At 34.0% G+C, this 13,144-nt stretch overlaps 1 protein-coding gene across 1 annotated transcript; it reads right to left on the bottom strand.

Moving 5' to 3' along the window:
* Positions 1-1,997: 1,997 nt before the first annotated feature.
* Positions 1,998-9,959, bottom strand: LOC132758143 (uncharacterized). The gene is made up of 4 exons (XM_060749674.1): positions 9,780-9,959; positions 6,418-6,523; positions 5,991-6,056; positions 1,998-3,949 (listed from the first exon to the last, which is right to left on the bottom strand). Exons 2-4 carry the CDS (start codon positions 6,514-6,516, stop codon positions 2,237-2,239), a joined length of 1,878 nt encoding a protein of 625 aa, XP_060605657.1. The 5' UTR covers positions 6,517-6,523; positions 9,780-9,959; the 3' UTR covers positions 1,998-2,236.
* Positions 9,960-13,144: the final 3,185 nt, after the last annotated feature.

The following is a 13,144-nucleotide window of genomic DNA, read 5'->3' as shown; positions in this document are numbered from 1 at the left end:
TCGGTGTAATTTCCCCCCTCTTTATACATGAACATTAATTAATACAAATTTTTCATATGCGATATGAGATATCTTCTGAAGGCGTTAAATTGTATTATTGATAAAAGCCGAGATGTTCATCTTGCGTCAGTGTTACACCCCAGTTACACAGAGCCATCGGTGATTGATCGGTAGTATTTTTAGCCAAATTATGGAGTGAACCGATGACAACGTATTTAACACCGATATCACCTATTGGTCACCTGTTCTCCACCTATCAACTGCTATTGGGGAAAGATAAGTTTCATCGGTGAAAAATTACCGATTGGGATTTTTAAACATGTTTAAAATTCTCGATCGGTGAAAATATTTTACAAATAACCGACAGCAACCTATATCACGAGATATGCAAGCTCTTAATCACCGATATTGCCGATCGGACAAAGATAACCAAATATGAATCACCGGCCATATCTGACGGAAAATGTTTAACGACTGATGACTAGCTATCAAACACCGATTAATCAGCGTTACGCCCGATTTAGCTCCGATTTACAAACGATAAAAACCGATAGTATTTCAGCATTTTTATCACCGATCCAACCCCGTTTGAGTTTGTTTTCTGTCACTGATTGCCGTTTACACAGAAAACCAGAAATAAAATCACGCATGACAACCGATCATAACAGCGAGTAAATTTAAAATGAAATGACCGATTGGGGACCGAACGTCTGTGTAACTGGCTCTTTATATACAACTTAGGTTATCCACTTTTAACATATTAAGGCTTAGATTTTTTCATAGGATTTGAGACGGAATTAATTATTGCTCATTAGTACTCCGAAAATCTTGAACGAAAACAAACTGTAGGAAATGAAAACAGCGTTTAATTGCTTCCTATTTGGTAGCTTGATACTATTAACTTATATTTTTGTCCCATTTCCTGAGAGGAACTGTATACTATAGTACTACAAGTACAAATGTTGCTGCAATATACAACAATAATTTTTTTATTGAGAAGCTCCGCGCAAAAAAAATGCGCTCATTACAGATACCTTACCAAATAATTCCTACTCACAGGTCATTGCCTATTAAGATTTAGTTAATTTTATTGAACATTATTCCGTATGTCTTGTAAATCATTTGAATTTGCAGCATTATACTTAATTATCGTATGCTTTGTCCATGAGAGAGGGGACAGATATTAAATTAAAAAAAATATGCTTTCACGGATGCCTACCTGATAAGGAAAGTCATTCCAATACAAACAAGATTAGTAAGACTTGTAATGCGACATGGCAATTCTGTTTGTGTCACATCTGTAGTCAGTAATTTTAGATTATAAAAAATATCAAAGCCTGAAAAATGGAACGGTTTTATTGAATAAAACATAATTTTAACCACTAAAGACACACATTGACTGAAAACAGCTTGTCTAAGTTTAGAACCAAATTAGAGTTATGTTATTCAGATAAAGTGCTTACCAATATAATTTCATACCGGTGTTAGGATTTCGTTGAAAATTTAAAATGTTTCTTTGGCATGCTTTATGAGGTCTAGTTAATGTCAATTATCATAAAAAGTTTTACAGACAAATATAATGTCTTGCACAAAATCAGACTTCGTTTTGTGATTGAAATTTCCATCAAAATACTCGTACTTTACTAAATCAAATTTAGGTATTTATTTGCAACATGGGTTTTCAAAGGCTTAACTTTTGAAATATTTGTCTTTAAAAGATGAGTCAAAATATTTGGAAAAAAAATCAAACGTAAACAAAATGTCCATAGATTTTAAGAAAAGAAGAAAAATGTTCAAGAATCCTGAAAGTAATAATTTAAATGTTATGTGCGAGTAATGACTGATTTTACAATTCATCACCATAAATCTACGGCATGACTAATGCAGTAAGGGTTATTATTTATTTATTTAATTATTTATTTATTTATTTATTTATTTATTTATTTAATTTATTTTATTTTATTTTATTTTATTTTATTTTATTTCATTTTTTTTTCTTTTTTAACAAATTTCTATCTCCCTTTAGTAAATTACGTGTATTGTATGTGCCGTTTGCAATATATAAGTAACTTGTTTTGTTCCCTTCACAAAATTTTACTTTTATAAAAATAATTCAAAATGAAAATTCGCATGAATGTTGAGGCTTGCTGCTTTAACAAAACAATATAAATTCTGGGAAAAACTTTATATACCAAACATTACTAATCATGCTTGCAAATCGGTCATTTAACAGGTATCAAGGAAGCATTCCGGCGAATTGCAAGTCGCCGTCGGCATTGAAATTATCTAAACAGTCTTGAGAACCTTTTCTGGTACATGGCAAAAATTTATTTGTTTCATATATGTTATTTTTCGTGTATCTCCAGTGTTCAGCGTGTTGATACAATTCTTGGCCATATTGATGTCTAAGAGACATTCCGGGATTTCCCGGAACATTCACCCATTGTCCATCCAGCAGTACTTTGGTAGGGGCTAAACCAGATTTTATAAGCTCAGCACTGCTCATTAAAAGAATACCGTGTAAATCACCATTGTAGCCTCTATATGATATAGATCGATGAAACACACCCCTATCCAGATCAGATTTACCACATTCTTTCTCAAAACTTTTAAAACGAAACCCTGCCTTTTGTAAGGCTGGTATAATAACTTTGCATTGTGTTATATTTGTGGCTAAAACTCTTACGTCCCAGTCGTACTCCCATGGCAAAGCTTTTCCAAGCTTGACGGCACCAAGAGTAGAGCTGGCTTGTAATTCACAAATACTTCGAGTGGACTCACAAACTCTCATAAATACTTTAGCAGCTTCATTGTTGACCTTTAGCGTACATGGAGATAATGCTCGAGAGGGCCTGCTGGATGGTTTCGAAATGCCGCAGCTTCTTCTATATGTGATACCCGTGGGTGTATAAATTTCAAACACGTCCCATTTCTGGGCAAATTTTACCAAATTCGAAACCGAAGACTTATTTTGCATATCTACATGAAACATAGAATCTGGACATGTTATGGTTTCTTGTCCATTTAGTGAAACTCGCAGAAACCAATCTTCGTATAATCCGTTATTTTCGTCCAAATCATGAAATAAATTCTTGCTCAAATATTCAGTGGTTGTGACAAATGGTCCCTGGATATAATCACAGAATAAGCACTCGTGAAATGATTCGTCATAACCCTCCATGTACTTTAATGTATAATTTTGATAGATTGATTGGAAACAACCTTTCCTCCAATGTCCGTTCGGTTCACGGAATGCCCCGCCTGCAGCGACCACGGTCAAACTTTCTATTTCCCCAACTAGTCTTTGTAGTCTGATGTCACTTGTAAAATTATTCACGTCCCTCGCAACCAAGACATAAGGTGTTTTCACCTCTTCAATCAACTTGTTTAAAGCAGATCCTTCGGACTTGTATTTAGATTGTAATAGTTTCAAGTGTTTGTATTTTGGGGCAAAATCAGTTTTCAAAATTGTGGAATCTACAGCTATCAAAATATTACCGTTAGCAATAACCTCATTATAAGTAGAAATTATAGTTTTTAATTTGACAATCGAAGACTCTATATCGCTCGAATTAACCTTTATATATTTAACCACAGTAACAAGGTTAGACATTGGAACGCTGTAATCACAGTCATTTTTCTTGAATCCTTCACGATACCAGGGATAACCAAACCCGCTTCCCATGAACGTTTCTGAACAAACACTTGTTGAGTTGACGTTTGACCTTTCATAAAGCTTGCCCACATCAATATCCATCTCTTTTAATATAGCGTTCATGATTGAAATAGATTTCTGTAAGTAGTGTGAAGTCTTAAATCCTCTTACATGGTTCTGTGCTTTCCGAAGATATTTCGCCAGAGATGTAACTTTTTCCCTAGTCCCGGCTTTTAACAGGTCGTTTATGTCTTCATCGTTTGGGAACTTTCTTTGGAATACTGCGAAAGAAGCCTAAAAAATCAAGAATAATATTTCGATGAAATGTGTTTATAGAACCACAAGCATTTCGGAAAAGGTTATGGTTTTTTTTTAGAAGGCAACTTGTCCATTTTTAGTGAAACGCGCAGAAACCAATCTTCGTATAATCCGTTTATTTTCGTCCAAATCATGAAATAAATTATTACCTCAAATATTCAGTAGTTGTGACAAACGGACCCTGGATATAATCACAGAATAAACACTCGTGAAATGATTCATCATAACCCTCCATGTACTTTAATGTATAATTTTGATAAATTGATTGGAAACAACCTTTTCTCCAATGTCCGTTCGGTTCACGGAATGCCCCACCTGCAGCGACCACGTTCAAACTTTCTATTTCGCCAACTAATCTTTGAAGTCTGATGTCACTTGTAAAATTATTCACGTCCCTAGCAACCAAGACATAAGGTGTTTTCACCTCTTCTATCAACTTGTTTAAAGCAGATCCTTCGGACTTGTATTTAGATTGTAATAGTTTCAAGTGTTTGTATTTTGAGGCAAAATCAATTTTCAAAATTGTGGAATCTACAGCTAATCAAAATATTACCGTTAGCAATAACCTCATTATAAGTAGAAATTATAGTTTTTAATTTGACAATCGAAGACTCTATATCGCTCGAATTAACCTTTATATATTTTAACCACAGTAACAAGGTTAGACATTGGAACGCTGTAATCACAGTCATTTTTCTTGAATCCTTCACGATACCAGGGATAACCAAACCCGCTTTCCCATGAACGTTTCTGAACAAACACTTGTTGAGTTGACGTTTGACCTTTCATAAAGCTTGCCCACATCAATATCCATCTCTTTTAATATAGCGTTCATGATTGAAATAGATTTCTGTAAGTAGTGTGAAGTTTTAAATCCTCCTTTACATGGTTCTGTGCTTTCCGAAGATATTTCGCCAGAGATGTAACTTTTTCTCTAGTCCCGGCTTTTAACAGGTCGTTTATCTCTTTATCGTTTGGGAACTTTCTTTGGAATACTGCAGAAGAAGCCTAAAAAATCAAGAATAATATTTCGATGAAATGTGTTTAAAGAATCATTTCGGAAAGGGTCTTGTATTGGTTATATTTCCTAAGGCAACGCAACACAGTTAGTGTCTAACAGTAACTTTAACCATGAATAATCGTGGCGGCATAGCCGAGTGGTTGACGCTTCGGACTAGTAATCTTATGATTGCTAGCCGCAAGGGTTCAAACCCTGACAGGGGTAAGTTGTTGTTTCCTTGAGCAAGAAACTTTACATTCGTTGCTTAGTACTGGTTGGTTCCAGGAACGGATTGGAAAGTGTGTTTATTAGCTAATAGCTTCCTACACAATCGAACTAAAATAAATTCTTATAAACCAACTATGAATAAGACAAAAAATGATAATGTAAAGGCTTTCGTTTATATATAAAAGTTTTTCCTCTTCCTTCAAAGCGATGCCCGAAATGTCATTTGACCCTGTAATTAGAACTTGCCTTCCGTTGTTTATGTTCGATACTGAAATGTGTAATATTAGCTTTGTACAGTAAAGACCCATTATTTCTCAACACCTTTTCAATTTTTGTATCTTATAAAAGTTTCCAAAATTACTCATTGGGGATATGGGTGAAATATATTTTCTCTTTAGCTCTGTTGGTAGATGGTATAATTGTAGTGAATTGGTATTTTGTATGGGAGTCAAAATAATGTCTTCATATTTTGCTATCTTTTTATGTCATTACTACATTTTAGAGCTTCTTTCTACACTTGTTTAACATGTAATAAGGTCTAACTCCATTATTAAAACACTATTAAACACGCGTTTGACACTTCTATAAATTAAAGAAATTTGAATTTCTAAGGCAAGACAAAGTCAGAACATCTTAATGTTATAAATTGTGTTAACATTTACATTATTTGTGAGCTAGCTATGTACCATTCGAATAGTTATAAATAACAGATAAATTCTAGGCCATCTTTAGGTACTTGATTTTGATTTTGAGACTAAATTTCCTTCATAAATGCATAGTGCTTGTTACCTGGTTTACAGAAGATCTTTTATTGTCAATCTGTTTTGGCCTAGGTTCAACTCTTATAAAGGAAAGCTGAAAAAGAATGAAATGTTTTTAACAATAGAAATATCAATGGTATTTTAGAATGAGTTATCGCACTTTAACTTAATTTCAGTAGCGTGTTGGCAACAGTCGTGGAATTTAAAATCTTAAGTACGCCCGTTCTAGCTTCAAAACTTAAAACACTTGCTTAATTAAAAAGTAGGTTTTGTTATATTTTACATTCATCGATAAATTGATTTATTTTACATGAATTATCGGTTGCATCATTCACAAATAAAACAATTAAATGTGTTGATTTTTACACTGTATTATTTTAAATTCAAGGCTTATTTTTTAATGTAGTAATGATTTTTTTTTATTTATATTCATTAGATAATAATTGTTTTCATACATCTTTAAACAAAGGCCTGGATGTCATTTGTATTAGAATAACAAAACATGCCAGCAGGAAGAAAAACGCCAATTTCCACTTAGTTTCCGGACAATGCATTTTGAACCTGAAAATAAGAAAAGATGATTCATAAAAAGCGTCGTTTGGCGTGGAAAAATGATACAGTTATTTTGACAAATGCAACAAATAGAAGTTTTTGTTATTTCATCGTTGCCTTTGCTTTGATGACATTTTTTGACAATCATTAGGAATGGATAAGAAATGTTTCGTAACGTTCGAGACGTAAACATACAACAACAAAAACAATAACAATATTAATAATAATAACTATAACGACAATGCATGATATCTTTGTTAAAATATGATCCAATGGATGGTCTAAAATCAATAGCTTATAATATAAAAGTTACATTGATCATCATTTTAAATAACATTTTCCACTTAACGTTCAATTTCAAGTAAAACTGAAAAATGTACATTCACAAATTGGGTTTGCCTGTGGAACTATATATATTATAAAGCAATGCACGATGGTATGGACATGTCTTTAGGACACCTCACTGAATGTATCCAGCTTGAGAACAGTTCATTTAAAGTTTTAGGGATTTTAATATCAAAATACGAACATTGACCAACCAACAATATAGATAGAGACTGACGTGTAGACTGGCATGGTTCTTATACTGTTGTCAAAGGTCATCCATCACGTTTGGTCCCAGCAGGTCAAAGGCAAAAAACTGTTATTGTTTTAAGATAATTGGAAAACATAATGAAATCACCGGTAACCAGTTATATATCACTACGATGGATTGGTCCACAAAAAGAGCGCGATTGTTTAAAAGGCTCATTATGCCTAAGAAATGCTATTATTTTTACGTCTCAGAAGCTTTTTAATTTTGGTGTTCTTTTAAAGTAACTCTTCAAAAAGTTTCTCATTGGCCAGTTACCTGAACCATCATTTTCATATGTTACTTTTTGGCGATAAGAACAATAACAGTGAATTAGTAATTTATATGGAAGTCAAAATACTACTTTGTTTACATTTTGCGTACTTTAGTAAGATAACAAATACCTAACATTCTCTAAAACCATAATTTAATCATAAAATTCATGTTTGCTGTTTCTAAAGAAGTAAAAATATATTTGTTTCTGAGGCATAGTATGCCTTTAAAAAGTTAACATATACATATACACACCGGAATTAATACATTAATGATACAGCACTTTCTGTAAATACATGTATCGTAAAATAAAAAATAAATTTATCATTTATTTTTTAAAGACAAAAACAACTTAATATTGCACACTTACTCCTTTATTACGTAATAAATCCACTTAAAAGTAACGTTAAAGCATCAAAAATTTACCTAAATATAATTGATATTATTATATTGCAACATATACACTTCTCGTTCAAAATTTATTTAACTTAAGCCTCACTAAGGTCAAATAGAGCGTCTTAGTGTAATCCAACTTAATTTTCGAATGAAATACTAATGTACTTTTTCATTGCATTCATTGTAATTATAATCATTAAATTTGTATATTTTCTTTTGTTAGACTGCTTACAATTATCTTTTTATGCTTCCCTAGCTTAGTCTTTGCCCGAACTGCTGACGGACGGCAAGACATGCGGACGAACGGACAAAGCGGCGATAAAGCATAAAAAAGTATAGACTGTGTTTAGACACGTACATATGGCTCTTAGTTTTTCCCTGAAAGGACGTTAAATTTGTGCAAAAACCATGCCAAAGCTGAGCAATTTTACGGGTTAATGGGTAAATTACCTCTTCATTTTGTGAAAGGATCAATATAATCAATGAGTAAATGTATGTTAATCAAATTGAAAGAAATAAATTAACGCATACGGCTGCTATGACATTACAATTTTAACCCTCATGACGAATATTTCATTGAAAGTCTTTGATATTTTACTTATTTAAGAGAGAGAAAAAACGATTTGGCTAGGTAGAATTACGTGTTTTGCCGACCAAGGTGTCGTCCCAACACGTAGTAATCTTGAAAATAGTTTTATAAAGTTTTGAAATGCCCCAATTAAAGCCGTTAGTAGTTTGATTGGCCATATTGGCCAAGTGCACATATAACATAAAATTTAAACAGTTAAAGACAGCATTTTTTTCAGCAGGGATTTTGGAATCCAAAAAAATTAATCCTGAAATATGACTGATTTACAATAGAATTAAGGGCGATATTTGAGTGTGCCAACACATCAAGCATAGTTTCAGTTTGATAGATAGTTCGCCATATACAAATGATCATGATAAGCAAATAGTTTCTTAGTAATATTTGTTGATAGGGTCAAAAACCGTATGGGCTTGTACATGTCTTTCAATTTGATAGACTATAAATGTAAATCTGTTTACCTACCGGCTCCTTTGTTAAAAGCGGTCTAGTAAATCACTTACCGACCGCTTAACAGGTCTGCAAATAGATACCGACCTGTTATTGTTCTATTGTTCTATATACAAAAGAAAATATGTGAAACTCGTGCATTTAAGATTAAACATTACATAATAATCCCCGTATACGTATATCCAATGACACTGAAATGTTGAAATAATGCAGGAATCATGCAAAAAATAACTCTGAATTGTGCATTTATGGATGGGGGAATAGGACCGATATATAAAAATTAAAGTACATGTTCATCAAATTAAAAGAAATGAATCAGCGCATACGGCTGGTAGGACATCATATTCTAGCTCTCATATGATAGTTTTTGCTTTAAGATAACCGACCTGACTACCGTTCTTGAGTATAAGTTTGTGTTTTGCTGATATAATTAACGCGCATAAAGACCTTCTTTATAGTTTGCTTTTCGGTATAAACACATTTTACCGAACTATTTAGCTTCATATAATACTAGTTTTCGGCATTTATTTCCACAATTCTGTCAGATTTTGTTGCACAATCCTGCGTTATTTTAACAATTCTGCATTATGGGATAGAAACGATCTTATCAAACATATGAAGAAGGGGGAATGATTCTTATAGAGAATACACCGAAAGAAAATTCTTCCGAACATGAAGAAATACTAAGCATATTTAAAATCCGCCATCTATAAAACGCCTACATGAAAAAAATAATAACAACAAAAAAACCTTAACAACCAAACTTACAAGACAGTTAACTACGTGTATTATGAGTATTTATTTATATTCACAAAAGCCTGTCAACTTACTTTCCTTTGAACATAATCGTAAATTTTATATCTAAAATAGGCGGATCATATATTTACCATGAAATTCATTATATATCAAGATTAAGTATTCTATTTCAATATATTTTGTATATTATTATTATTATATTATATATACATATTATAAAATAATAATCTTACCTTTACCCTCTTTATATCAATTTGATATATTACGTAGTTTCATTTTGTAATCACAGTGATATAAATTGCATGTGAATTACTCTTGTGGTTTTAAAGATATTTGGAATTTAAAACTTTGATGCTTCTATAGATTTTAATTTTTTTAAAGCATACAGCAATAATGTGTTTTAGTGAGCGAAACTCGACGAGGATTATATATACACGGTCAGACCTGTATAATATCGGGCAATTACACAAAAAGGACTTAATCCTATAATTATCAACACTTTGAAAGGACTTAAGTTAATGCAATACAGAGGGAACAGAGGTGGGCAATATGGGATTAGACGAGCCTGGGATACTAACCATAGTGTGAATGTTGACAATTTACAGTTACTTCCCCAAGAAATAATAAAAGTTAATCAGAGAAGACGTATAGAAAAATCACTCAGCATGTGCAATGTGAAAAACTTAATCCGGGTAAATCTTGAACACAATACAACAGTAAAAGGCCAAACAAACATAAAAATATGTTTAATGAACGCACGCTCAGTGAAAAACAAAACCCTATCCATATGTGATTTTTTTCTCTCCAATGAGTTTGATATATGTGCCATAACTGAAACATGGCTAGGTAGTTCTGTTGATAAGGTGTGTATCAGTGAACTTGTACCTCCTGCTACAAAATGAAACATGTCCCGCGTGTTGGTAGGCGAGGTGGGGGTGTAGCTATCATCCATAAAGCTTCTATACAAGTCACCACTGAGTCGTCATGTCAAAGCAAGGAATTCTCACAATTTGAGTTCATGGACTGTAATGTAGTTGGGCGGTACTCTATGAGGCTAGCGGTAATATACAGACCATTTCCTTCTAAACAGAACGGCTTGAATACAAACACTTTCCTTGATCATGAGTTGCCCCTTTTCTTAACTAAGAACGCTACAGTTGACAATTCTGCAATCATACTAGGCGATCTGAACTTTCATCTAGATATACCAGACAACAACGATACGAGAAAATTTACAAGTAACCTTGATACATGTCGTATGCATCAGCGTGTACAAGAACCAACCCATGTTGCAGGTCATACATTGGACGTAGTGATATCAAGGGAAACAGACAACATTGTATCAAACATAGAGGTCATAGACCCTGGACTCTCTGATTCTAGTGAAAATATCTAATCTTACGTGACCATTTTGCTGTTACATTTGCTGTTAAAGCCTCAAAACCTGCACCGGTACGGAAATTGGTTTCTTACAGAAAACTGCGCGCAATTGACATTGATTCTTTTCGAGATGACATACGGAAAACGGAATTCTTCAACAAAGAGTGTATCCCTTCTGACATAGATGGTTTTATGATGGAGTATTCAGACAGTCTAACCTCTATTTTGGATAAACATGCTCCGATGATTAACAAAACTATTTCATTGAGACCTGCTTGTCCGTGGTATACAGAGCTACTCCACGAAGCCAAGCATGAAAAACGTAAACTGGAACGGAAATGGCGTGAAACTAAATTTACAATAGACCACCAGATCTACAGAACACAATGTTCTAGTGTGAACAAGATGTTAAAGAATACTATACAAATAAAATAGAGTCTTGTGGCAATGATCATAAAAGTCTATCTAAGATTACCAAGGTCTACTTGGAGATACAAATGAAGTGATTCTACCATCTGATTCATCTTCAGAGCGCCTGCCCAGAAATTCAGTGACTTCTTTATCGGAAAGATTGAAACAATAAGGAATAACATACGTTCTCAAACAAAATCGGTACCTGATAATGTAGATATGGAATCTGAATATACGTGTGTCAAATATACTGTGTTTGCTCCAACCACAGACCAAGAAGTGAAAGCATTGATTAAAAAATCAGCCACCAAATCCATTGAGTTAGATCCCATTCCAACATGGCTGTTAAAAGAATGCCTAGATGAACTAACAGCAGTGGTAATCAGTTTCCTAAACGTGTCCTTGGATGCCGCTTATGTACCAAAAATGTTCAAACACTCACGAATAAGACCACTTCTAAAGAAACCAAATCTAGATCATAACGAACTGAAAAACTATAGGCCTGTGTCTAACTTGCCATTCCTGTCTAAAATCTTGGAAAAGGTCGTTGACGTACGAATTGAGAGCCATCTGAAGACAAACAATCTACACGAGGTCAACCAATCTGCTTACCGCAAGTTCCATACGCCCGAGACTGCATTGTTAAAAGTTCAAAATGACATTCTACAGTCTTTGGATAATAACAATGTGACTATTCTCGTGATGCTTGATTTGTCTGCTGCTTTTGATACAATTGATCACGGAACGCTCCTTCGCCGCATTGAACGACACTTTGGAATTACAGGCAAGCCACTCGCATGGGTGAAGTTATACCTGACCGACCGATACCAGACTGTATGCATAAACAACAAACTATCACAGCCAATCCACATGGAATACAGTGTACCTCAAGGGTCTGCCCTTGGACCCAAGAGCTATGTGATGTATACGAAACCTGTCGGAGAAATCTGCCGTAAACATGAGCTAAACAACCATTTCTTCGCAGATGACTCACAACTCTATCTATCCTTCAAACCAGTGACTAGTATTTCAATTCAAGAGAATATAAACCGTATTGAAAGATGTCTTGATTATATTGTAAGTTGGATGAATGCTGAAGCTAAACGGCGACAAAACAGAATTGATCATCTTCTCATCAGAACATAACGCACAACCTGTTTCAGATGTTACAGTAACAGTCGACGGTTCGAAAATTAGCCAATCATCTAGTGTGCGCAATCTTGGTGCATTTCTTGACTCGAACATGAGGATGGAACAATATGTAAATAATGTCTGTAGGAACTGTTATGCACAATTAAGACAAATTGGTCACATCAGACCCTATCTTACTGTTAAAGCAACCAAATCTCTAGTAAATTCACTTGTTACCTCTAGGTTAGACTACTGTAATGCACTGTTATATGGAGTCTCTAAGCAGTCAATGACCAAGTTACAACATGTTCAAAATACAGCAGCTAGAATTGTGACCAAAACACTCAAATATGGCCACATAACACCTATCTTACGTGAACTTCACTGGCTTCCGGTAGAGTATTGGGTCGAATGTAAAATTTTGACTTATACATATAAATCCCTCATCGATCAATCACCAGCCTATATAAAAGACATGATAGACGTGTACATCCCAGTCAGGAAACTGAGGTCCCAGAATAACTCAATGACATTAGTTGTGCCTAAATCTCGGACAGTACGATATGGTGACAGGTGGTTCAAGACAGCCGCAGCGAAATTATGGAATGCGTTACCACCTGGCATGAGAGACTGTAATACCTTGCCAAGTTTTAAGAGAACTCTCAAAACACATTAT

The sequence above is a fragment of the Ruditapes philippinarum genome, unplaced genomic scaffold (genome assembly GCF_026571515.1).
Source record: "Ruditapes philippinarum isolate M1 unplaced genomic scaffold, ASM2657151v2 ctg680_1_1_1_1, whole genome shotgun sequence".
Taxonomy (NCBI): domain Eukaryota; kingdom Metazoa; phylum Mollusca; class Bivalvia; order Venerida; family Veneridae; genus Ruditapes; species Ruditapes philippinarum.
Note: the sequence above shows the minus strand (reverse complement) of the source record. Positions and strands in the feature narration are given on the sequence as shown.